This window comes from Leptosomus discolor, chromosome 12 (genome assembly GCF_034619465.1).
Source record: "Leptosomus discolor isolate bLepDis1 chromosome 12, bLepDis1.hap2, whole genome shotgun sequence".
In the NCBI taxonomy this organism is placed as follows: domain Eukaryota; kingdom Metazoa; phylum Chordata; class Aves; order Leptosomiformes; family Leptosomidae; genus Leptosomus; species Leptosomus discolor.
The window spans coordinates 1,864,158-1,888,723 of NC_141402.1; the positions used below are offsets into that span (position 1 = coordinate 1,864,158).

General features: G+C 68.0%; 5 protein-coding genes across 5 annotated transcripts; 2 read left to right on the forward strand and 3 right to left on the reverse strand.

Moving 5' to 3' along the window:
* The first annotated feature begins 55 nt into the window (after positions 1 to 55).
* On the forward strand, positions 56 to 9,349 carry CPSF7 (cleavage and polyadenylation specific factor 7). Its single transcript, XM_086472171.1, is given in 13 exon segments — positions 56 to 82; positions 757 to 875; positions 4,855 to 5,073; positions 5,750 to 5,853; positions 6,165 to 6,310; positions 7,882 to 8,105; positions 8,108 to 8,191; positions 8,193 to 8,225; positions 8,227 to 8,300; positions 8,402 to 8,520; positions 8,653 to 8,821; positions 8,961 to 9,134; positions 9,262 to 9,349. Coding segments are annotated over 11 exon segments (1,395 nt in total). The 5' UTR covers positions 56 to 82; positions 757 to 821; the 3' UTR covers positions 9,130 to 9,134; positions 9,262 to 9,349.
* Positions 9,350 to 10,184: 835 nt separating this feature from the next.
* On the reverse strand, positions 10,185 to 12,171 carry TMEM216 (transmembrane protein 216). Its single transcript, XM_086472382.1, has 6 exons — positions 12,159 to 12,171; positions 11,860 to 11,961; positions 11,672 to 11,764; positions 11,302 to 11,503; positions 11,029 to 11,048; positions 10,185 to 10,342 (listed from the first exon to the last, which is right to left on the reverse strand). Exons 1-6 carry the CDS (start codon positions 12,169 to 12,171, stop codon positions 10,185 to 10,187), a joined length of 588 nt encoding a protein of 195 aa, XP_086328508.1.
* A 612-nt stretch (positions 12,172 to 12,783) lies between these two features.
* TMEM138 (transmembrane protein 138) lies at positions 12,784 to 14,483 on the reverse strand. The gene is made up of 4 exons (XM_086472289.1): positions 14,356 to 14,483; positions 14,095 to 14,266; positions 13,001 to 13,076; positions 12,784 to 12,896 (listed from the first exon to the last, which is right to left on the reverse strand). Exons 1-4 carry the CDS (start codon positions 14,481 to 14,483, stop codon positions 12,784 to 12,786), a joined length of 489 nt encoding a protein of 162 aa, XP_086328415.1.
* Positions 14,484 to 15,618: 1,135 nt separating this feature from the next.
* Positions 15,619 to 19,423, forward strand: CYB561A3 (cytochrome b561 family member A3). The gene is made up of 6 exons (XM_086472383.1): positions 15,619 to 15,680; positions 17,444 to 17,649; positions 17,735 to 17,943; positions 18,735 to 18,889; positions 19,136 to 19,292; positions 19,400 to 19,423. The coding sequence occupies exons 1-6, from the start codon at positions 15,619 to 15,621 to the stop codon at positions 19,421 to 19,423; spliced, it is 813 nt and encodes a 270-aa protein (XP_086328509.1).
* A 1,208-nt stretch (positions 19,424 to 20,631) lies between these two features.
* Positions 20,632 to 24,474, reverse strand: TKFC (triokinase and FMN cyclase). Its single transcript, XM_086472189.1, has 15 exons — positions 24,364 to 24,474; positions 24,075 to 24,256; positions 23,854 to 23,932; positions 23,559 to 23,648; positions 23,368 to 23,402; positions 23,169 to 23,253; positions 22,982 to 23,071; positions 22,726 to 22,842; positions 22,403 to 22,519; positions 22,125 to 22,262; positions 21,546 to 21,652; positions 21,341 to 21,444; positions 21,176 to 21,209; positions 20,960 to 21,049; positions 20,632 to 20,784 (listed from the first exon to the last, which is right to left on the reverse strand). Exons 1-15 carry the CDS (start codon positions 24,455 to 24,457, stop codon positions 20,632 to 20,634), a joined length of 1,515 nt encoding a protein of 504 aa, XP_086328315.1. The 5' UTR covers positions 24,458 to 24,474.
* Between the last annotated feature and the right edge of the window lie 92 nt (positions 24,475 to 24,566).

Here is a 24,566-nt window from a genome sequence, read left to right on the forward strand (position 1 = left end):
AGCGGAAGGGGCGGGGCGTGGCGCGGCGGCGCTGGCGGTGGCGGTGAGCGCGGTTGGCGCGCGCGCTCGGGGCCTGCTGGCGGTAACGGGCGGGGCCGGGCCGGGCCGGGGGGAGGCCGCGACCCGCCGCCCCCTCCCCTCCCCCCAAAACTCCCCCCGTTCCCCTTCCCCCCCCCCCCCCCCCCCCCTTCCCGCCTCTTCCTTCTCAGGCCCCGCCGCTCGGCAGGGCCGGGCCGGGCCGATATGGCGGTCTGGCCCCCGGTGGGCGGGTGGGGTGGTCTGGGCCGGGCGGCGGCGGCGGCCTAGTTTGGGCTGGGGAGGGGCTGCCTGAGGAGGAGGAAGAGGGGTCGGGGCCCCTGGGTTTGGGTTAAGAGGGTTTGGGTTAAGGGGGGGGTGAGGCTGTGGTCCCCGAGGGGGGGGATTTGGGGGGGGGGGGGGGGGGTGCGGTTGTGGTTGCCCCTGCTGAGACGGGGGGGGGTGGGGTCTTCTTCTTAGGGGCCATGTTGCCCCCAGGGGTGGCCCTCAGCGAGGGGAGAGGGCCCAGCCAGAGGGTGAGGGGCTGCTGTGGCCCCCCGGGTGGGTTTGGGCTGAGGTCTTGGGCCCCTCTAGGGGGGAGGTGGTTGGTGCTGCAGGGAAGAGTGGGGGGGGAGCCCTCTAGGAAGGGGGAGGGGGGGCCGAGGGGACACGTGGGGACATGCCCAGGGGGTCCCCGCTGCCTCGCTGACCCTTTTTGCCCCTCTTTTTGCCCCGCTGCAGTGCACCTTTGGTCTTCCCGCTTCGCCCCGGTCCCAGCCCGGGCTCCTGCTCCCGTCTCTGGAAATATGTCCGAGGGGGTGGATCTGATCGACATCTACGCCGACGAGGAGTTCAACCAGGTGAGCGACGCGGCCCCGGTCGTGGGGCTGGGGGTACAGATCCCCCTTGCTGCGGGGGAGGAGAGGGAAGAGGGCTGTAACGAGCGCTGGCCGCCTCGTTAACGAGGTGCCGGAGTGATTAGCACGGCCGTACCCGCCGGCTGGTGGAGCAGAGGCTGAAGGTGCGACGGGTGTGTGCCTGGGAAAGGGTGGTTGAGCACTGGGGAGTCGCTGTGGGGAGCAGAGGGGGGGTCTGTTCCTAAATCCTGCCGTGGGGAGCTGAGCATAAAGGGTCTTTCCGTGGGTTTCACCGGCGGTTCGGCACGTTGGCTGGTCACAAAACGTTTGGGAGCCGGGTTTGGAGCAGGGCGTTTGCCAGGGATCGAAGCGGGGAGCTGGTTGGAGAAAGGAGAAATCCAAACCGGAGGAGGTGCTGCCAGGGATCTGCACAGCGAGGGGACCCCCGAGCACCGAACCCGTGGGACCACCGGGGCTGGGAGGCCGTGGTGGAGCCTCGCTGCGGGCGGAGAGGTGCCCGTGCGCCCCCTCACCCGCCCCGGGGTGTCTGGGACTCGCAGGAGTGATGGAGGAGGAGGAGGAGGAGGTGGTGTGGCTGTTAAAGCAGGAGATTTTAGAGAGTTTTGGGGAGCCAGGAGAGCAGGTGTGAACGCGGCTCGGGTTAAAAAGCACCCGTGGAGGAAAGCTGGTGTGTGCCAGTGAGTGAACTGGAAGCAAAACCCACGGAGGAAGGAACAGCCATGAGCTCCCAGAGGGCGGGAGAGGAGCTGAGGGTGATAAACCCTTTGTCCTGAGGAAGTTTTGGGGTGAGAATACGCCGTGGGGGGGGGGAGAGCGTAATGGCAGAAACCGCCTCGGAGCTGAGGGGACCGCGAGGTGTTTTCCCCGCCGCCTGGGGAGAAGCGGGAGGTCACCGCTGGGAGGGAAGGGCCGGCTCGGAGCTGGCTGTAACCCCGCTGGGAAGGTGAGTGGCAAAGCAAATGCGAAAAACTGTGGGAATAAACCCAATTTCCCCACGTGTGAAACGATCTACGACCGCGCCGGGACCAAACGGAGCGGCTCTGGCTTGGGAACGGCCTCCGTTTGGGTTGGTTGGTGCGATTTGTGCTTGGAGCAGAACCTGGGAATCGGTTGAGCTGGAGTTGGGAGAGCTGGATGGCTGCAGGGGAGGGGGAGGGGGGAAGGTGCAGATGTGTGGAGGTTGTCGAGGAGCGCCCAGAAGAATCGGGGAAGCTTCGGTGACGGCGCTGCCTCCCGACGCCCGAGGGAAGCGGTGAAAGTGGGGTCTGCTGGGGGGCAGGGGAGCGGGAGCTGGGGGGTTTCTCCCGTCTCGGATGAACGATGGACAAGGAACACGTGGGAGGGCTTCCCGGGAGAGCTCTGCCGCCGCTTCCCAGGGGGGCCTGGCGGAGAGGAGCCGGTGCTGCCGGTGCCCGCAGGTGGGCTTTCCTGCGAGGGCTCGGTCCCCGGGAGGCCTGGAGCGGGAAGGGAGGGGAGAGCAGTGGCTGGAGTTGACGTGGGAACGTCTGCTGGGGAGCAGAGAGGGTCTGTGGTGGGTCTGGTCCGGCCTGGGGGACACAAACCTGGCGGGAAGCGGCGTGGAAAGGTGTAGCCGGAGGGTTTGGGGGATGGTGCCCGAAAGCTCTTTGACGTGGCCAAGCCCCGGGGGCTTCTTGAAGCTGGAAGTGACTATCGAGGCCACTGACCCCAGCGTTTGGCTCGCCTCGGGCCGGGCGGCGGCGGGAAGGTGCCCCCGGGAGCCTGTGGCACCCCAGGAACGCCGGCGTGGTCCCGCGGCATCGCCACCGCTGCCCGGCCAGGGGTTTCGGAGGGCGTTTGCCGTTGGAATGGCGGCGAAGGTGGGAGCGGGGTGGCAGAAGCCCCTCGCCACGGCGTGTCGGCCCGGGAATCCAGCGGGCTGGGAGCGCTTCTGCCCTTTCTTCCCACTGGGAGAGCGGTTTTGGGGATCCCAGAGGATCCCAACTCCCAAGCTGCAGCATAAGCGAGGGCTCCCGAGCGATTTCTCCTCTAGCCCCCGCCCCCCTCTTCCTTGGTTTTATTCTTTCTAGCACTTTTCAGGCAGAAATCTTCCAGCCTTGGGCCGTGGCCAAAGGTGCTGGGTTGAGGGTAGGCGTGTGGGAGACGGATTAAACAAACACTTGGGCTGTTTTGAGAATGAGTCCAAAAATACGGCTCCCTGTTGAAATTCTCGTAACCTTTTTATCAGCTCCGCGGTGGAAACAGCCCGCGGTGAAAGTTACAGCTTGCCTTCGAAAGGGACATCGCTGTAAGAGGGTTTGGGGGGGAAAAATGCTTTGATTTCTTTATATATATATATTTTTTTTTTGGTATTTCCATGACCTCGTGCGCTGAGCATCCTTCCCCTGCGCTCGCAGAGGTCTCTGTTTTCTGAGGGGGGGCAGGGGGGGATTGAACCACCTCACGCCAGCTCTGGCTGGTGCCCAAACGACCTTTGAAGTCCTGGAATGCACAATTTGGGGGCAGAACCGGCGGGTTTTTGTGCTGCTCAGCACCCGCGCGTCGCTCCCCTGGGCCGTAGCCGTTTGTCGCCCGCAACGGCGCTCAGCACCCGCCGGATCCGGGCGAGGAATGAGCCTGGAGAGCCGTAGTAAACACGGCGCTGGCTGGAGGCTCCCAATTAAATATAGCCCGGCACGGAGTGGGAATGGGAAGGCAGATTTAGGACGCTCGAGTTCGCAGCTCAGAAGCTTCCTCGGCGGCTGCTTCGCGCTGGGAAAGGCGAGGGGAGGGGAGGTGCGTGCAGGCGGCGGGTGAGGCTCCTACCCTGAAGAGGGCTCTGCTGGCCCACCCCCCAAAAAAACCACCCCCAAACCCCAGGGGTGTATTCCAGCAGGGTTTGAGGGTGGGTGTGGAACCCCCCTGCCCCCAGGCTGCCCTCGTTGTCCCCGCTGAGGAGCGAGAGGCTCGTCCGTGGAGGGCGGGTGGTTTTTCCACCGCTGAGCTCTTCGCCCTCGCGCCCTCGCGGAAGAGGGGGGCGAGCGGCTTCCTGGGAGCCTCCCAGAGCGGCGAGTTGCCGCTTTCAGGGCAGCTGCCGTCCTCCTGAGCCTGTCCTCGGCTGCGCTGGAGCTCGGTGGAGGAGGCTGAGGGTTTTACCAGGCGGGTAAAGCCTCGTGGTTCTGTTTCGTGGCGTGTTCCGCCCTTCTCCGCCTCCTTAACGTGTCCGAAAGGCTCCGGCATCGCAAAGCAGAGCCCCGTTGCTTCATCTTCGGGGTCATCCTCCGCGCTGGGGAAAGGAGATGTTGATCCCGGGGCTTGCGTTAACGCTCGGAGAGCTGGACTGGAGACGTGCGAGAGGGATTTCCACGGCGCCCGGGAGGAAGAGCAGGCGCTGCCGTGAGAGCGAGGGGTGGTCGTAAGTTTAGGGCACGGTTTTGGCAGGGGAGGAGCAGTTTGGTGCTGAGAGGGGTCTGCTGGGCCGGGGCAGGGCGGGGAGGGGGGGGGAGTTGTCGTGGCACAACTGAAGTTGCGGGAAGAGGACACGCCACCGCGGGGAGGGGACGGGGCTCCGGGCAAGAGGAGCCGGTTCAGGAGAGAGAACGGGCGCCGCCGGCTTCGTTCACGGCGGTGATTCACCCCACCTTCTACCCAAACAGACCCGGGACGGGTGGTTTGGGTGCGAAACCTTTGGACTTGGGCTCGAAAGAGCTCCCGCACGCCGGCGCCCGGCGGTGAACCGGTTTGCGAAGCGCCGAGGAGGCCTCCTTTGACCTCCAGCGTTCTTCGCCCGCGGCCCCCGCGCCCGGCGGGGCAGAGCAGCACCGCGAGATGACTTCCCAAGCGGCTCCCGTGGGGTTGGCTGTGGCTGGGGGGGGTTGGAGGACTCCAGCAGCGTGGGGCGGTCCTCCAGAGCCCCGTTTAGGCTCTTCAGAGCCCCCGGGTCCCTTTCCGAGCTGGGGTTTCACACCACCCCCCCCCCGTGACCGGGGGTCTTCCCTCGCAGGACTCGGAGTTCAGTAATGCTGATCAGATGGATCTGTACGACGACGTGTTAGCAGCCAGCTCGCAGCCCCCCGAAAGCCGCACCAGCAGCTCGGAGGCACCCCCGGAGATCCGCCAGGAGCCGTCCCCCAAACCCAACAGCAAACCTCCCGCCATCCTGTACACGTACAGCGGGCTGCGCAACAAGAGAGCCGCCGTCTACGTGGGCAGCTTCTCCTGGGTGAGGGGGGTCGCTGGTGGAGTGGGGGGGGGGTGGTGTGTCTCCAAACCGCTTGTGTGGGCAGTTTGGGTCTCCTGGGCTGCGCACGCCGATGGGGGTCCTCCAGAGAAACCCCCGGGGGGCTGTGGGGACAGTGGGCAGTGGTTCAGGCTTAGCCTGAGGCCTCAAGTTTTGCTAAGCGAGCCAGCCTGAACCACTGGCCCCACAGTGGGGCTTTTTTGGGGGGGGGGGGGGGGGGCTTTTCCTCCTCAGGCCACGCTGCCCCGGTGTCCCAAGCTGGGGTGTGAGCTGGGCTTGCCCTTGTGATCCTCAGGGAAAAGGGATTTGTGACCCTGAGGGGCTTCACATCCAGTTTGGGCTGAGTGACCAGCAACCAGCCTGGCTCTGCCTTCCTGGGGGGGCAGGGGGGGGGCTGCGCAGGCAGGTCCCCTTCCCCTGCTGACGGACACGGGGACCCTCCTGGGAAGTCTCTGTCTCGTCCAGAGAACAGTGACCTCTGGTAGCCGTGCCCAGGGCCTGTTTCACGCTCCCCATCGATTTTTAAACTCCCTGTAGGGATTTTTTTTGGCTGTAGTCCTGCCCCAGCACCTCCCCCCCCTCTGAGCACTGAGCCTGGGTGGTACCCACCAGGTAGCCACCAGTGAGCTGACTTCGGCCTCTCCCCTCTTCCTCTCAGTGGACGACTGACCAGCAGCTGATCCAGACCATCCGCTCGGTTGGTGTCTACGACGTAGTGGAGCTGAAATTCGCAGAGAACCGAGCCAATGGCCAGTCCAAAGGGTGAGAGGCGAGGGGAAGGGGAGAGCCAGCCCCTCGTGGATGCATCCTCTGGGTTTGGGGCGGGGGGGGGAGTGAGGGGGCAGCCGGTGGGTTTTTTTTTTGTCCCCTGGCTGGCACAGGCGATGCCCAGCCCGCTTGGAGCTGGGATCCCAGGCCAAACAGCCTGGGAAAGGGAGGAGGGGACGCTGCCAGGGAAAGCAGCGGTGCTGGGTGGCTTCTGCCAGCGAGGATGGATGGACCCCCGTGGGATCTGGCGGGGGGGGGTCCTCGCTGCCTGACCACGGAGCTCTTTTTTTCCCCCCCCCCCGCAGGTACGCAGAGGTGGTGGTGGCCTCTGAGAACTCGGTTCACAAACTCCTGGAGCTCCTGCCGGGCAAAATCCTGAACGGGGACAAGGTGGAGGTGAGGCTGGCCACCCGGCAGAACCTGTCGCAGTTCGAGGCGCAGGCTCGCAAACGTGAGTGAGGCGAAGGCGTCGCGGCGGCTCGGGGCTGGGGGGGGAGAGGGGGCGGGGGTGCCGCCTCCCCCCCACCCCCACCCGCCCAGCAGAACTTGTCCGGCCGAACCCACCGACACCTCAGGGCTGGGGAGGGGGGGAAACGCTGCCAGGAGTCTCTGGGGGTTGTTTCCTGTGGCTGCTGAGTCTGATTAGATCCTGACCCGAGTCTTTATGATCCCCTTTTAGGTGCTCGCACACTGCGAAGATCCCTCGTAGCCTCCTCCTCCTCCTCTCCAAACTGAATGGGCTTAAGCTCTTCAGCCTATCAACATAGCTAAGACCCTCCATATCTATTAGTAGCTCTTCTCTGGATCTCCTCCAGAATTTGTCCATCCCTGCGGAGGTAAGGTGCCCAACACTGGACGCAGTCTTCCAGCTGGGGCCTGGCCGTGGGCTTTCTACAATGGCCATAGGTGGTCCTCGCCTCACTCCGCAGCGATGCGACGCCCCCCAGCCCCTCGCCGGGGAGCTCTGCGGAGCCGCAGGGTCTTCTCTCGGCCGGAGGAGGAGGTGGTCTTGGCCAGCTGTGGTCATTGTAGATCCCGCGGGGCGTTTTTGCAGGCGAGGAGAGAGCCCTTCTTTCCCAGCGGGGTCGCCCGCGACCTTCGCAGCCTCCCTCCGCTCCGCCGCGTCCCGACCTGCCCTCGCGTTTCGGTGGAACGGGGCGTCGTTCCCCTTCTCTCCCCCCCCCCCCCCTCACCGCCCCGCGCCACCTCGCGTTTCGGCCTGTGCGTCCCCCGCCAGGGGCCTCGCCGGCGGCACCGCTGAGCTCGCCCGAATCCTTGGCACCGGCGTCCCAAACGGTGCTCGGCTTGGCTGCCGGCCCCGTGGGGAGCCGTGGGGCTCCCCCGAGGGGCTCGGGCAGGGGCTGTGCCCTCCGTCGTCCTCTCGATGTCTCATCCTCGAAGCCTCTTTGGACGCAGGCAGCGTTCCCGTCGCTCTCTCTCGACGGGCGCCGAGTTCTCCTTCGTCCGGCAGCTCCGTCGGCGCTTGGGCTCTGTCCCCTCGTGTTCCTCCGCGCTCGGGCTTCTCTGAATCCCTGTGCAGGATCGCCGGCTCTCCGGGTCGTTTCACGTCTTGGAGGGGGGGTGGGGGGGGGCGGGGAGGACACACACCCCCCCCCCGCCACTTCTCTGCTGGGGATCTCTCGTCGTTTCTTGTGGCTTCTGTCCCTTCTGTCACCCGCTTCGCTCGGCGGCTTCCGCGGAGCCGCCTCCCCCACACCCCGTGGGCCGAGAGCGGGTGTCTCCCCCCACCCTGCCGCGGGGGGGGTCTGGCAGGAGAGCTGCTCCCCCCCTCTTCGAGGCCCGTGGAAGTGGAGGCTATGTTTGGCTGGCTGGATCTTTCTCTGGGCACCTGGAGCTCTCCCCAGGCCGGTCCTCGCGCTTGTTGCCGTGGGTGGGGAGGAAGAGGAGGAGGAGGAGGAGGAGGAGGAAGAGGAGGAGGAAGAGGAGGAGGTCTCCGAGACCCGCAGACCCTCCGGCCGTGGCTCATGGCTCTTTTTTTTTTTTTCCCCGTGCCGCTCGCAGGTGTGCCGCCGAGGGCCCACTCCCGAGACTCCGTGGATTCGGTGGACGGCCGCGCCACGCCGACGGAGAACGCCTTGCCGCCCGCCCGCCTGGAGAAACCCCCGTCGGTCCTGCCGTTTTTCAACCGCCCCCCCGCCGCCCTGCCCCTCATGGGGCTCCCCCCGCCGCCCATGCCGCCCCCAGCCGCCCCCCTCTCCCCTCCCGGTTTCGGCGTTCCCCCCGCCTCCCGCCCGGCATCCACTACCAGCATCTCATGCCCCCCCCGCCTCGACTCCCCCCGCATTTGGCGGTGCCGCCCCCGGGGGCTGTCCCCCCCGGCCCTGCACCTCAACCCTGCCTTCTTCCCCCCCCCCCAACACGGCGCTGGGGGCCTCCGCCGACACCTACGGCAAGGCCATGGCCCCCTACAACCACAGCAGGTGAGATGGGGGGGTGGAAAGAAGGGGGGAGAGGGACCGAATTGGAGGCGAGGGGGGTTACGCTGACACCCCCCCCCGCCCCGTGTTTGCCTCCTGCACAGCCGGGAGCTCGGCCCACCCCCTCCTCCCGTGAGCGAAGTGGAGTTTGAGGAGATCATGAACAGGAACCGGGCGATCTCCAGCAGCGCCATTTCCAAGGCGGTATCCGGCGCCAGCGCAGGTAACGGCGACCACGAGCGCGTGCGCGTCCCCCACTGCCACGTCCCACATGTCCCGTGTCCCCCCCCCTCTCTGTCTCTCCCATGGCGGGTCCGTAGCCCTCATCCTCGCTCCCCTCACCCCCGCCTCCCAGGGGATTACAGCGACGCCATCGAGACCCTCCTGACGGCCATCGCCGTCATCAAGCAGTCCCGCGTCGCCAACGACGAGCGCTGCCGCGTCCTCCTCTCGTCCCTCAAAGACTGCCTGCACGGCATCGAGGCCAAGTCCTACAGCACGGGCGCCAGCAGCAGCTCCTCCAGGTACCCGCGCCGCCGGCGTGGCTTCCTCGTACCCCCCCCTCTCGGGGCTTTGCTCCCCGTCTCCGTCCCCCTACCCCAGCCAAATCCTCGGCGGGAGGTGACCGAAAAATGGTGGGTTTGGTTTGTGGTTTTCCCCCAGGAAAAGACACCGATCCCGGGAGCGCTCTCCCAGCCGGTCCCGCGAAAGCAGCCGGCGACACCGGGACCTGCTTCACAGCGAGGATCGGCACGAGGACTATTTCCAGGAGCGGAACCGGGAGCACGAACGACACCGGGACAGGGACAGAGAGAGGGACCGGCACCACTGAGACAGGTGAGGGTGGGGGGGGGGGGGCGGGGGGGGGGGTGCTGCCGGTGTGGGGGTCCCCCTCGAGGGCTGAGAGGGGGGTGGGAAGGGTGCTGGGCGCTGCTCTAACCGCCCCTCTCGTCTCTCCCCGCAGGAGTTTGGCAGTAAGTGGTTTTTAATGGACTCTTATCTCCTCACCTCGACCAGGACGACGTGACCGAGGCCGCTCCAGCTCCTCCCCACCCCCCCCCCCGCCCCACCCCTCACCCCCTTCCCCACCCGCCACCCCCCCAGCTCTCTCCAGGGCACCCCCGGTGGGCCTTCCCTGCCCCCCCCCCCCCCCGACACCTCGTGGCCTTGGGGCCTGAGCTTTTGCCCGCACTCCCCGCTCCTGCGGCTTCCCGGGGAACCCCTGCGCCCCCCCGCCGCTCCCCCCCCCCCCCCCGGGGCCACCCTGCTCCACTCCGTGGACACTCGGACCCAAAGAGAAATGGTGCTTTTAGGTTTTTTTTTTTTTTTTTTTTTTTCTCCACGGAGGGATGTTTGTGAGCCCTTTTCCTCACCCGGGGCGGGGGGTGGCCGGAGGGGATGGCCCCCTCGCAGCGCGGGGGCAGGGGGCTCTTGTGCCGCATCCCATCCTCTCGCCTCGGCTGGGGACACTCCTGTCCCCACCGCCCCGGGGGCTCTACCCCTCCGTGATGGGAGGGGACCCGCTCGCCCTCTCCGCTCTGCCCAGGGCGGGGGGGTGGGCTAGAGGTGGGCCTGGGGGTTCCCCCTTCCTCTCTGCCACCCCAAACAAGCAGCTCCGGCCTCTCCCGCAGCACCTTCCTTGTTTTAGAGGAAGCAGAGGAGGCAGGGCAGGCTGTGACACACCGCCCCCCCCCCCCCCCGGTGTCCCCACCTGGGTGCTGGGGGGCTCCCCCCTTTCCCCAGCTGTGTCCCTGCGTGTCCCCCCCCCCCTCCCCCCCGCCCCTGCTCCCCTTTCCTACCAGGCGGTGCCACCTCAGCTGCGTCGCACAGGCTGGGAATGGGGGTGTCGGGGGGGGACACACACACGGGGGTGGGGGGGCTCCGTGCTCAAGGGGGGGGGCTGCGAGGCCCCGCGTGGGTCCCTCCAGCAGGAGAGGGCGAGCCCAGGAGGGTCGGGGTGCGCTGAGGAGCCCCAGGGTGACCTCCAGGGGTGGGTGCCGGACCCCAGGCCTGCTGGCCGGGCGGCGTCACCCTCTGAACTGTTGCTGGAAAGGAGAAACCCGGCTCCGGAGCTCTTTTGAGGTTAAAAACACACAAAAAAAAAACCCCAACAAACAAACAAAAAAACCCACAAAAAAAAATCCCCCACCCATCTTGTAAAGTACCATGAGGCGCTGGCTTAGGGGGGGGGTGAGTGCTGGGGGGAGGGGGTGGGGGGGGGAGCGCTCGGTGGGAGAGTTCTGGTTTTTTACTTAACGACACAAAAAAAAAAAAATTTTTAGTTTTTCTTTCCAACTAGTGGGGGGAAAAGTGCAGAGCAAACCCCTATTAACCACCCAGCGAGGCGCTGCCCCTCCTGCTCGCAGTGACATTAGATTTGTTTTGTCTTTCTGATAGGTTGGAAATTGTGTAATAAACTTGATGACGTTGTCAGTCTTTTACACGGCGCTGCGGGGCTCTTCTGTTCCTCCCTACGTCTTTTGAGGGTCACGAGGGGGGTGGTGGGAGTGTTTTGGGGCCACGGTGTGGGAGGGAAGAGCAGCATTTGGGGGTTTTTGGTGCCTCTGCCCCCTCCCAAGCTGGCTCAGGGCAGCGCTGTGGTGCTGGAAGGGCCCAGGGGAAGCCACAGGCCCAGGCACCAGGTAAAAATAAATATTTATTGGAAAATAGTGAATTATTTCGAGAAGGCAGTAGAAAAAACAACCCCAAAAATAATCATAATTCTCCGTACCTCGAACTGCGTCGCAAGCCCTGGGGGGGGGGGAGGGGGCGCCGTGTCCTGGATGGGAGGTGCTGGGGGGGGGCAAGCAGAGGGGGGGAGAGCCCCCCTCAGCCTGGGGCTGCCCGGTGTGGGTCCGGCTCGGCTCCTCGGGTGGCTGGGCCGGGTCGTTCGGCGTGGCACGAGGCCTCAGTACGAATCCACGCTGCGAAGGAGGGAAGAGGGCGACGTGTCGGTGCCGAACCAGCCCGGCGGTAACCCCGGCGCGGCCGGCCCCAGCGGTACCTGGAGAAGGAGACCAGCGCCAGGACTCCCAGCAGCAGCTCCACGGCGTAGAAGAGGAGGAGGATGGCGTTGAGGATGGCTTCGAGGCGCAGGGCGTAGGTCTGCAGCAGCAGGTAATAGGCCGCCATGACGGCCGCCGGGACGGTCAGGGCCAGGCTGATGGAGAGCGGCACCTTCCGCTGGCACAGGTTGCCCTTGGACCCTGCGGGAGGCCCGGGGAGGGGGGTTGTCCGCAGTGTGTCCGCCCCCAGGGACCGGTAAACGACACCACCGCGGTCCCAGCCCTGCCCCAGCCATTCCTGGCGGGGGCGGCTCTGGGGTCACCCCCCCCCACCCCCCAGGAGATGTCACCCCTGTCGCCAGGATTTACCGAAGAAGATGCGCGTGGCCTCAGTGCCGAGGTAGAGGCAGAGCAGCACCACGTCCAGCACCAGGTTGGTGAAGGGGTAGGGCAGCAGCAGCACTGCGGGGCAGAGCCACCGCCGCCCTCAGGGCCTGTAACACCCCCCCCCCCCCGCCACGGCCTACCTCGGGGGGCCTCAGGGGGGGGCGGCTCACCCTTGTAGACGAAGATGAAGGCTTCCAGGAGGAAGTAAGTAGCGCTGTACCAGCCGTTGAGGAAAAGCAGGACCTGCAGCGGTGCCGAGGAGCGCTGGCGGCCTGCGGGGGTGCGAGGCGGCCCGGGGGGGAGGGTGAACCCCGGGCCGGCCCCAGCCCCGCCGAACCCCGGGCCCGGTTCCAGGCCTCGCTGGGCTTTGGTTTGTTCCCGATCCCTCCCTACGCCCCGTTGTTTCCCCCCACCACCACCACCACCACCCCGGTCCCGGCCCCGCTACCCACCGCGGCCCCTCACTCACTCCTGGGCGCCATTTTCCATCTCCATGGGAACCGCCGCCGCCCTCGCTCCCGGGAGCGCTGGGCGGGAAAAGCGCCCGGCCGCTCTCTCCGCCCTCTCGATGGTTGAGGAGGACTCGGGCCGCTGAGCCGCCGGTTCGAATCCCGCAGCCGACCGACGGCGGCGGGGCGAGGGGTGGGCAGGGAACCCCCTCCCCCCGGCCGTCCCCCGGTTCTGCCTCCGTTCCTACACTGGACCGAGCTGCAAGGTGGGAAGAGCCCCGTTCTGTGGCTGTAAGCGCAGCGCCGAGCTGGGGTAAGGCCGCCGGGATGGCGGCCGGTGTCACCGGGAAGAAGGGAACTGGTGGGGCGGGGGGTCCCGGGGGCGCACAGACACCAGGCAGCCTCTGGAAAACGCAGCCGATTTATTTCTTCCCTGTTTCCAAAAACCATTCCAGTCCCAACAGGGGCTGTGGCGCCGGGACGGCACCTCCCACCGCTTCCCGCTTGTGCCGACGCTGGCGGAAGGGCCGGTGGCGAAGCCGGAGCTGTCCCCAACGGGACCCGTGAGGTGCAGAGAGAGCCAACGGGGGCTACCGGGGAGCCGAGGGGAGAGACGGTGGCTCGCCCGGAGCCCGAGGGGAGCCATCAGCCGCGGAAATGCGCGAACTCCTTGCGCAGCCAGAGCGAGTCCTGGTAGAAGAGGGGGTCGCCCAGGTGCACCGCCGTCCTCTTGTAGAAGTAACAGTAGAGCACAGCCGCTGCGGGAGGGAGGAGGGGGGTGAGGGAGGACACCCCCTCCCCCCCCAGGCTCCCCCTAAAAGGGTAGGAACCCGTCAGGGACCCTGCACCCACGAGCTCTTACCCAGTCGTTGGAAAACGAAGAGGGTCTGCAGGCCTTCGGTCCACACGAAGCGGTTGGAGTCCCGCCAGCGCAGGTTCTGAGGCAGACAGACAGACGGACAGACAGACAGACAGGAGCCAGGAATAACGCCTGTGTTAGGTTGGGGGGGGTGACACCCCGCGGCCCTGGCTCCCTCAGTGTGCTGCTGCCCCCCCCCCCCCCCCCCCAGGCTGTGTAGGGGGCAGGGGCGACGCTGCCGGCTCGTTGAAGGAGTTGGGGGGGGGGGTGGGGTGGGGTGTGGCAGCCCCGCACCCCAAAAGTTAAGCAGCTCAGGGGATTTAAGCAGCGAGCCGGGACCTATTTGAGCTTCAGACTGCAGATCCCTGCAAATCCCCATCAATCCCCTGCCCGGATGGCGTGGGCAGCACCGGGGCGGGGGGGCTCGGGCACCCTGGTGGCCCCTGGCCCAGCTCAAAGGGCTCCCCTTGCCCCGGGGCAGAGGGATGGGGACGGATCCTCGCTCAAAGGCTGGAGGGGGGGGGGATGAGAGCCCGGTGGAGGAGGGTGGGAAGGGCGTGTGGGGTGTCTCTGTGGGGGCCGGTGGCTGGGGAAGGGGACAGGAGGGAGTTTAGTCCAGGGAGAGAAGGGGAAGATGTTGCCTGGACAGAGCCAGGACCCCTGTCAGACCCCTGGATGCCAGCGGGGAGGGGGCTGCGCCCAGGCTCTGAGCGCTGGCGTTTGCTGGGGATTAATCCCAGGTAAACCAGGAGCTGCTGTCACGGACTTCAGCAGGGATTACCCCAGCGTGGGCTTCTGTGCCAGCACGGAGCTGGAGCTGCCAGGTTTCCCCTGGGGAAAGAAGATTTTTTCCAGCAGGTCGCGACCCTTGGGGAAAGGGCTGGGATGGGGCAGCTCCCTTCCAGCCCGATGCTTACGGGGGGGAGGCGGGGGGGGTTGCACAGGGAATTGCAGGGGGACCCTGAACTGTCCCTGTGGTGGTAAGAGTGTGGCCACCTTCTCGCCAGAGGAAGGGAGCAGGGGGGGGGGTTGTGGCCAGCAAAGCCAGACAAGCCGCTGCCCGTGCTGCCTGTCCTCAGGAGCCCGCCCCAGCCTACCATCACCCAGATGTGGAAGGAGATGCTGAGCGCCAGGTAGGCCCCCGAGAGCAGGATGGTCCCCTTGAACTTGTGGAAGAGAAGGTTGACCAGCCCGGCTTGGAAGACGAAGGTGTTGAAGAACATGAGGAAGATAATGATGACGTTGAAGAGGATAGCGATGTCCTGGATGCTGTAGGAGGGGAGAGAGAGGCGCGGTGAGACCCCCAACCCCTCCTGTCCCGCCACGCCACCCGCTACGCCCGCCCGGCCGGCGCTCACATGAAGAGGACGAGCTGGACGGCGGGGGCCGTCCGGAGCAGCTCCGAGAAGGAGTTGACAAAGAGGTCGTAGAAAAGCAGGAGGAACTGCAAGAACAGCACCAGGCTGTAGTTGCTGGTCTGGAGCATCTTCCTTCCCCAGGAGTTGGAGCCCTCAGCCCCAGCATCCCCAGCAGCAGAGCCAGCTCATGATCCGGAGGGAAGGGGCTCAGCGTCGCCTCTCCCTACAGCCAGGACCTGGAAGGGGGGGGGAGCAGAGGTTTTGTTTGGGAGGGTGGGACGCATCCCCCCGTCCCCTGCGCCTCGCAAACCTCCTCTGCCAGAAAAACCCAAAGGAAAGTCAGACCAAGAGCAGCTCCTGCCAGGTTCCAGCCGGTCCGGGGAGCAGGTTATTCACACCCCTCACGCCAGGCGAACCCTAAAGCTGCCGTGGGCAGTGCTGAGCCGGCCACGCTACAGGAGGGGGCAAGTTTGGGCACGCCGTGTGCCAGCATCGCCCTCCTTCGCCCCACCCCACCCCAGGACCGTGCACCCCGCCTGGGGCAGCCGGTCAGAGAAGGGGACGAGGACGCAGCGGCGGTGTCTGGGGCCAAGGGAGGAGGCACAGCCCTCCTGTCCTCTTCTCCCACCGCTGCCAGCCGGCCTGGGGAAGGAGGGGCGCGACCCAGAGGGAGGTATGGAGGTGCTCGGAGGGATGGAGATGGGGGGGGGGGTCCAGCAGAATGGGGGGTCTCCCCTGTCCTGGCTGCCAAGTGGCCCTCCTTCTCTAAGAGGGAGCCACGGGGTTGAACATGGCGGGGAAAGGGGGCAGCTCCCCGCACCCCCAGGGCCCCTCCTCTCCCTGCGTGGCCCCCGGGTCCCCTCTTGTCTCCCCCACGCGGCCCCCGACCCCAGGCCCTAGAGAGGCCGCAGCGCCACCGCCCCCCCCCCCCCCCCCCCCCCTCTCCCAGGGCCCCCCCCCCCGGTAGGCCGCCGTGCCCCCCCCCCCGGTGCAGCCCGGTGCCGCTGGTCCCCGCCGTGTCCCACCCTCCGCACCCCCGGGAGCGGCCGAGCGCTGACCTGCGGCCGCCATCTTCCGTCTCCATGGCAACGGCGCAGCCACCGAGGGCGGGGGGGGGGGAAGGCGGAAGTGCGCGGCTGGAGGAACCGCGTGGGGGGCCGCTCTGGCCGCCGCTCTCGCTGGCAGCGGGCCCGGGAGGGCTGGGGAGGCGGGGGGGGGGGGGAGCCACCATCGAGGCGAGAGGCCAGAGCGGCGCCTTCTAACATGGAGGCGCCCGGCGAGGCCGAGGGGGCGGCGGAGCCCGGCGGGCGGCGGGAGGGGCTGAGGTACGGCCCCAGGAGCAGGCCGAGCCCCACGTCCCCGGGGCTGGGGGAGCTGTAGGGCCAGCTCCGTGTTCCCGGGGCCGGGAGGAGCCGCGGGGCCAGGCCCCGTGTCCCCAGGCTCGGGGAAGCCCGTAGGGCTGGGCCCCGTGTTCCCGGTGTTGTGGGAGCCGTGGGGCCAGGCCCCGTGTCACCAGACCCGGGGCAGCCGTGAGGCCCAGGCTTTGGGGGAACCATGGGGCCAGGCCCTGTGTCACCAGACCGGGGGGAGTCGTGAGGCCTAGGCTTTGGGGGAGCTGTGGGGCCCAGGCTTTTGGGGCAGCCATGGGGCCAGGCCCAGGGCAGCCGTGGGCCTCGGGCTTTGGGGGAGCTGTGGGGCCCAGGCTTTTGGGGGAGCCATGGGGCCAGGCCCAGGGCAGCCGTGGGCCCCGGGCTTTGGGGGAGCTGTGGGGCCCAGGCTTTTGGGGGAGCCATGGGGCCAGGCCCAGGGCAGCCGTGAGCCTCAGGCTTTGGGGGAGCTGTGGGGCCCAGGCTTTTGGGGGAGCCATGGGGCCAGGCCCAGGGCAGCCGTGAGCCTCAGGCTTTGGGGGAGCTGTGGGGCCCAGGCTTTTGGGGGAGCCATGGGGCCAGGCCCAGGGCAGCCGTGGGCCCCGGGCTTTGGGGGAGCTGTGGGGCCCAGGCTTTTGGGGGAGCCATGGGGCCAGGCCCAGGGCAGCCGTGGGCCTCAGGCTTTGGGGAAGCTGTGGGGCCAGGCCCAGGGTAGCCTTGCAAGGCCTCGGAGCGAGTGGGTGGCTGAGCTCGTGATGCCTGTGCCGCAGCAGGGCCACGTCCCACCCACCTCCTGCCTTACGGTCCCATGGGGCAGCTGATCTGGGGGGGGGGACAGGGCCATCCCCCACCCCGGGAGGAGACATAAATATCTATTTCTGGAGGCAGATGCAAATCACCAGGCGAACAAGCGCAGCCCCGCTCCTGCCAGGCATCTGCTCGAGCCCCCATGGGGCTGAGGGCAGCACCCTGAGGGTCCCGCTGCCCAGCCCAGGCAGGGTTGTGGGGCTCTTGCCTGTGGGTCCCCCCACCCCGACCCCTGTGGAGCAGGTGGGGCGAGGGGGGATCCTGGGGGTGCAGAGCGGGCGGGCGGTGGGGGGGAAACGTGGGTGCTGGGGCTGTCAGGGTCCAGGTCGTGGGGCGGGGGGTGATACAGGAGTGGCCCCTCACACCCAACTGGGGTGAGCCTTGTGCTGGGGGTGCAGCTGGAGGGGGAGGGGGCACAGGGTGCTGAGGGGGGGGTGAGAGGGAGCACAGGTGCCACTGGGGGAGGCGGAAGGGGGGCTGGGGGGCAGGTTTGGGGGTGCTGAGGGGATGGAACGAGTAGGTGCGTGGGAGAGGAAGGGGGTTTGATCAGTGGGTTCTTGGGGACAATGTAGGGGGGCTGTGGTTGCTGGGGGGCGTGTGCAGGGTTACAGGAGATACTTGGCCCCCCCTGTGGATTTGGGGGAGCTGTGGGGCCCAGGCTTTTGGGGGAGCCATGGCTGCTGTCCCCTGGGCACACCCCGGGGGTGACGCAGTGGGGTGCGACCCAGCGATCTGGGCTCAGCTTCTCCCCCCTGCACCTCCCCAGTGCTGGCTGAGCCACGGCCACCTCCCCCCTCCTCGGGGGGGGTGCCTGCTTCCCCTTTTTTTCCATCTGTCTGGCTCCTCCTTGGGGTTGTCCACCCGCAAGGGAGAGCCCCGGCGAAGGCTGAGCGGGCGTCTCCTCCTTCCCTGAGGTGCCACCGTCCCGCCGCCGCGATGTTGGAGCTGCCTTTCCTCCCTTTCTGCCTCCTCCTGGGCTGCCTCGGCTTCGTCTGCGTGGCCTTCGTCACCGCCTGGTGCCAGTACTGGCGCGGCGGCTTCGCCTGGGACGGCGGCGCCCGCACCTTCAACTGGCACCCGGTGCTGATGGTGACGGGCATGGTGGTGCTCTACGGCGCAGGTGAGCGGCGCGTGGGCGCGCGGCCCCGGCCCCCCCCCCTCCCCACGGCTCCTACTGACCTTCTCCCCCCCCCCCAACTCCACAGCAACCCTGGTGTACCGCCTGCCCCCCGCCTGGCGCGGGCCTAAGCTCCCCTGGAAGGTGCTGCACGGCCTCCTGGCCCTGGCGGCCTTCGGCGTGGCCGTGCTGGGGCTGGCGGCCGTCTTTCGCTTCCACAACGCCCACGGGACGCCCAACATGTACTCGCTGCACAGCTGGCTGGGGCTGGCCACCGTGCTGCTCTTCTCCTGCCAGGTGGGTGTGCTGGGGGAAGGGGGGGGTCCCCATCAGGGCGGACCGACCGGCACCGCGGCGGAGAAGCCGGCGCTTCGTTCCGGCAGCGCTGGGGAGCGCGGGGGGTGGCTCCTCCTGAGGGGCTTCGGGGTTACGCCAAAACCTCGGCGTTTTATACCCTTTTGCTGCAAAGTCGTGGTTTTTAACCCATTTTAACGCCAGCGTGCGTGTTCTGCCTGCTGTTCACGTTGACATTCGCACTGATTGCTCCACCCTATTAACTAACTTCGTTAATATTCCCACACCAACATAATCATTAGTTATTTTACTGATCAAAACCCCCGCTGTACAAATGAGGACGGGGAGGAGGGGAGGGTCTTCCCAGCAACCCCCCCCTTTGTTTCTGGGGTTCCATCCCATCAGAGAACGAGCTGAGAATGTCCCGTTTCACCCCTCGTCCCTGCCCCCCCTGCCTCCCCGCTCCGCGCTCCGCACCCTGGCAGCTCTTTGGCCGTTTTCACAAGGCAGCAGCTGCTGCCCCTGAGCATCAGGGAGGTTTGGGGGGTTTCTTACTGTAACGTAAACGGATTGAATCAGGATTGTGCGTTTCTTACCACGGTGTAAACGGATCGAATCAGGACATTAATACAAAGCGTTAGTTGTTCATTCAAAACAATTAATGATCCATGAAAAGTGAACTAGCTATTCAAAATTCAGCTCGGATTATGACAGGTGCTGCCCCAGCCCCCTGCTCTGCGCCTCAATTCCCCTCAAACCATGCCCCCCCTCACCCTCCCCTCGCCTTCCTGCAGTGGCTGGCCGGCTTCAGCGCCTTCCTGCTGCCCTGGGCTCCCGCCTGGCTCCGGGCCCTCTACAAACCCGTCCACATCTTCTTCGGCTCCACCATCCTCCTGCTCTCCGTGGCTTCCTGCGTGTCGGGCATCAACGAGAAGCTTTTCTTCAGCCTGTGAGAGTCACGGCTGGGGTGGGGAGAACCCCGGCAGGGGGGGAGGCTTGGAGTAGGGGAGGGGGGGGATTTTGGGCTCTTTGTTGTCTCTCGGTGCCAGAAGTGGGGCAGCAGAGGGAAGCGAGTGATCCCCCTCCCGTCAGGTGCGTGGGTAACCTGCGCAGCTCCCTCTGCTGCAGGGCTCGGGTGGGCTTTGGGGAAGGCTGGGCACATCCAGGACGAGCTCCCGGCTCCTTTTCTCCCCAGGAAGAACGGGACGATGGAGTACAAGCGCCTGCCCGCCGAGGCTGTCTTTGCCAACACGCTGGGGCTCCTCATCGTCCTTTTCGGGGTGCTGGTGCTGGGTGCTTTGGCCAGGCCGAGCTGGAAGCGCCCCGACGCCGACTCCCCGGATTCTTGCCAGGTACCAGCTCCGCTGCGGGTCACAGGGTGGCTTTGGGGGAGCCAAGAGGGGCGACCTGCCTCCTGCCACAGCCCCTGGGGCTCACCCCTGCTCTCCCCTCTGCCCAGCCCCTGCTCACCGCCGAGCGCTGAGGCCTGCGTGGCAGCCGTGGTCTGGTCCTGCCCTCCCGGGGCCGCCAGCTCCGAGCTCTCCGACCCCCGGCGCTTCCCTGCCTGCCCCGGCAGCCCCACGCTCGGCTTCCCTGCCCGCGTCCGTCTGCCTGTGGGAGGAAGGGGCTCAGCTCCCTGCAGGGCAGAGCTGGTGCTGGCAGCGTGGAGGGGGCAGGGGGGGGGGGGAAAATCTCTTTGCCTCCTTTGTGGTCTGCCACTGGCCTCCTGCCTGCATCCTCATGCCTCCGGGGGGCAGCTCCTGGCGGGGCCAGCTGGTTTCTCATGCCCCACACCTCGGGTGGTGCCAAACTGGCTGCCCTCGAAGCCCCCGCAGTGCCCGTCCCTGGAGCGGGCAGAGCCTCGTTGGGTCAGGAGCTGCCGGAGGAGCACCCACGTGCCTGGCCCCCCTGCCCTGGGATCAGCTCCTGCGCTTGGGGGGGGGGGGTGTGTGTCCAGATCAGGGCAGCAGGGATGGAAGGGACCCTCACACCTCCCTCGGGGTGCTGGTGCCACTGCCCTGCGGGTGCGGGACCAGCCCAACAACCTCCTGGGACCCTCGGGGACACGTAATAAACCCGTTGGCTTCTGCAGCGCTCCTGCACCCGCCTCCTTGGGGACAAGGGGTGGGGGGGAACACGACACCCCAGGTGCCAAGGTGGGTGCCCGGGGAGCAGGTCGTGGTGCTGGCCAAACCAAGCCACGCTGCCTGGGGAGGGGGGGGGGGGGGGCTGTGTCCCCTCCGGGGTCCTCGCTGGCAGCTTGGGTGTCCCCCTGCTGGCGCCAGGCCCTTGGCCCCGGCTTGGGGCGCCCCCCCTGCCGCAGGGCAGGCTCTGCCCCGGCCCTTGGTTCTTCTTTGGCCATTTCCCCGAGGCCCCGTGCCTGGGGCCATGTGAGCCCTGTGGTTTCCCCTCCCAGCAGCCGGTGGGGAGGTCTCATGGCTGGCCTGGCAGCTTCCTTCCTCCCCAGCAGTCACACGCCGGAGCACAGGACCCCGCTGCCTCTCTGCTCCTGTCCCCCCTTGCCCTGGGGACACATCCTGGAGGAGCCAGGCGCTTCCCTGCCAGCCCCAATCCCCACCATCCCACACAGAGACCAGCTTGAGGGGAACACAAAGGTTTATTGGGGGGGGGGCCGTTGCCAAATCCCCCCCTGCTGGAGCTGGGGAGGGGTGGCCGAGGGCCGGCAGCCCCTCAGCTCCGCAGCCCCTCCAGCACGGCCCGCAGCACCCCCGCCACCGCCACCGCCCCCGGGTCGGGCTGCAGCAGCCGGGCCGAGGCGATGTAGCTGGCTCTGCCCGCCCCGGCCTCCATGTGCCTGGTGGCCTCCGCCGCGGCCTCCGCGCTCTACCGAAGCGGGGGGAAAACCGGGGTACGGTTAGTTTACGGCTGGGACCCCCCTGGGGCCAGCCCAGCGCGGTGATTCCCACCCCATTCCCTCGCCCGCCCGGGTTTAGGGGCTGCCCGGTTTGGGGGCTGCCCGCCCCCGGGCTCTGCTTGCCGCGTTCCCCTCGCCACGTACCCGCACGGCGGCGGCAAGCACCGGCAGCGGGTCGGCACCGGGCTGGCGAAGGGCGCGCAGAGCCTGTGCCGCCGCGCACAGCGAGTCCAACTGGGAGAAACGGGGAAGGGGGGGGGGGGGCTGAGAGCCAGCGCCGCGGTCAAGCCGGCAGCCCCCGTGGTGTTTGGGGGCGGCGAGGTGGCTCTGCCCCGCTGTCCCCCAGCCCCCGGCACTCACCATCGTCCTGTCGCCCGGCGCGGCTCCTCCGTACCTGTGCGGGATGCAGAGGGGCGGGGAGGGGGGGGTTGGCAGGATCCTGCAGAGGGATTGGGGGGGGGGGGGGTGTCCCGCGGAGGTGCCCTGGGGTCCCCCAACCCCCCCCCCCCCCGCCCCGGCACTCACCGCTGCATGGCTTCGATGCCGGCATCCACGGCGTCGGCCCACGCCGGGAGGTCGCCGCGGTCGAGCAAGGGTCGGGCGGCCGCCGTCAGGAACAGCCCGTAGAGCTGCCGGGACACCGGGGGTCCGTCACCTCCTGCCGTGGGGGGCACAGCCAGGGTCCCTAACAAGGGGGACCCTCACCCCTTCCTTCTGCCCCGGCACTCACCACGCCGGAGGAGCCCCCCATCTTCTCCAGCAGCAGGTCGGCCAGGGCGGAGAGGAGCTGGGCTGGGGCTGCCGGCGGGGGCTGGGTGTGCACCCACTCCTGGATGGCTGCGGGGACAAGGAAGGGGACAACAGGCTGGGAAGCTTCCCTTGGCCCCATGGGGGCTGGGGGGGGGGGTGTGACCCGCTGGGCCCCGAGGACCCCTGTCTCCTCTGGGGGTCCCTAACTGCCCCAAGGGCCCGCTGCCCCTCTTGGGGCCAAGCAGGGACACCCTCCCCACGCCTTGGAGCAGCTGCCACCACGGGACGCAGGGACATTTCGGGGCCGTGGCTCCCAGGGTGTGGGGATGCTGTCCCTGAGGAAGGGATGGCTGGGGGGACGACGACACACACGCTGTCCCCCAGGAAGGGGCAGCTCAGGGGGCAGATGCTGCTCCCCAGCTGCAGAGAACAGCTCGGGGATCCCCCCACGCCTTGAGAAGGGGTGTCCCAGCGAAGTCGCCGCTCCTGGGAGGTGAGGGTTGGGGTACCCTCTCCCTCCACGCTGTGTCCCTGTCCCCCAGCCCTCCCCGTCACCCACCTCGGGCCGCCCGGGCATGCGTGTGGCCGCAGTCGCCGTCGCCCGCTTCGCGGTCCAGCTCGTTGAGCTCATCCTGCATGTCGAGCAGGGTGCTGCACACCCTCCCCAGCACCAGCTGCGCCCGCGCTGAGCCGGGCCCTGCGAGGAGAAGACGTCACCCCTGCCCATCCCTGGGGCGGCGGGAACACGACACAGGGAAACTGAGGCACGGGGAGGTGACAGCTCCTGGGGGGGGGGGGGGGGGACGGACGACTCGAGCTCCCCAGGGTGGCTCGTACCTGTGGTGGTCTCATGCTGTGCGGTCCCCGGGCCCTCCGGTGCTGGCACCTCCCGTCTCTGGCTCGTCGCAGGCGCCGCGGCCAGGTTGGGCCAAGCCATGGCCGTAGTTTCGGCATCTGGAGCGGCAGGAGGGGCGAGGGAGGCGAGTGCCGGCTCACCAGGACTCGCCGGATCCAGCTCCGGGGCGCCTCAGGACGCGCCCCCCCCCCCCCCCCAAACTGACCTTGTGTCCTCATCACTCAGCGCCTGGGGACCCCTGTGCCTCCCTCGCCCCCCCCCCCCCCAAAATCCCATGCCGCGTCCCCGCCGGGGGGACACTCACCGATGAGCCCCACGAGCTCCTCATCCGCCAGCAGGAGGGTGAGGGAGACCCCGGCCATCTCCAGCGCCGTCATGAAGGAACCCACCAAGGCCCGGGCGACGCGGACGCCTCGGCTCTCTGCGGGCAGGGGCGCGGGGGCGGTCCGTGAGCGACCAGGGGGTGTTGCGGGAGGGGTCCCCAGAAGCAGAAGGGCCAGAGGCTAGGGAATGACACCCCAAGACACCCCCCCCCTCCCCTCCTCTTCCTCTGTACTCACCCAGGCAGCGCACAGCCGCGCCGGCCACGATGGCCAGCTCCAGGCAGGACAGCCCGCCCAGGTTGTTCACCACCAGCACCACGGAGGCTCCTGCGGGGTAGGGGGCAGCATGAGCCCCCTGCCCAGGGGGTCTGGGGGTAGGGTAGGGGGTGTGTGTGTGTGGGGGGGGGGGGTGTGAAGGGCTCACCGGGGCTCAGGGGCAAGTGGGAGGCGTTGGAGGGGTCCGTCATGTGGGCCAGCATCGTCTCCACCGCCTCGTCCGCCGGCAGCACCTGGGGGGTGGGTGGGGGAGGGTGGGAAATGAGGGGGCTGTGAGGGTAGAGCCGGGGTGGGGGGGGGTGGGGGACACGGGGGGAGAGGGAGGGGACGGCAGGGCCGCCGCTCACCTTCATCCTGCGCACACCCGCCTCGCCGTGGATCCCTGCGGAGACGGGGCAGCATCACCCCGTGCCGCGGGTGGCTCCCGCTTGCCCCGTGGGGGACCAGGGGACACGACGGGGCGGGGGGGACACGACACGGGGTGACAGGGGGGGTCACGACACGGGGTGACAGGGGGGGTGGGGGGGAAGCTCCTCACCCAGGCCCAGCTCCATCTCGTCGTCAGCCAGGTGGAAGGTGGGCTTGGACCCCGGGACGCTGCAAGGGGACAGGCTGAGCCCCAGGGTACCTGCGTGGGGAGGAAAGATGGGGTGAAGCCTGGAGGGGGGGGGACGACATGGGGGGGGGGGCTCTGCTTTGCCCCCCGGGGGTGTAAAACTACCAAGAGGGACAAGGCAGGGGGGACGACAGGGCTGAGGGACAAGGTGTGGCAACCCCACCAGGAGCACCAGCCCCCCCCCCCCCCCCGCCCCGGGGGGGTCCCCCCCACGTACCCATGGCTTTGGAGGCCGCCGAGACCTTCTCGACGACCTCGTCCAAGCTCGCCCCCGCCTCGGCCAGCGCCCCCGCCACCTGCCAAGGGCGGCAGCGGGTGAGGGACCACCGGGCCCCAATCCCCCCCCAAACCTCCCCCCCCCCCCCCCCCCCCCTCCCCCAATCCCCGCCGGGATGCGGTGAGGGGGGAGGGGGGTGCCCAGCAGCACCCCTAACAGACCTTGTGGATGAGGACGGTGCCGCAGAGCCCGCGGCGCCCGGCTTTTTTGGGGGCGGCGAAGGCGCTGTCGTCCCCCACCACCACCATCCGCACGTCGGCCCCCTCCGCCCGCGCCCGCTCCAGCGCCAGCCCGAAGTTGAGCCGGTCCCCGGTGTAGTTCTTCACGATCAAGAGGGTCCCAGCTTCGGGGGGGGACACACACACACGGCAAGGTACGGGGTGAAGGCGTGGTTGGGGACGGGGGTGGGGGGTGTGAAGCCCCAACCTGCGCCCCATCGTGTCACCCTACCTGCGCCAGCCTGCGTCACCGCCCTGATGGCTGCCAGGATGCTGCCCACGGCCGGAGAGGTGAAGATGGCACCGGCCACCACGCCGGTCAGCATGCCCTTCCCGATGTACCCTGCGGAGCGGGACGGGGTGGACGGGGCTGTGCCGGGGCCAGCCAGCCCGTGGTGGTGGTGGTCGTGGTCTTACCTGCATGAGCGGGCTCGT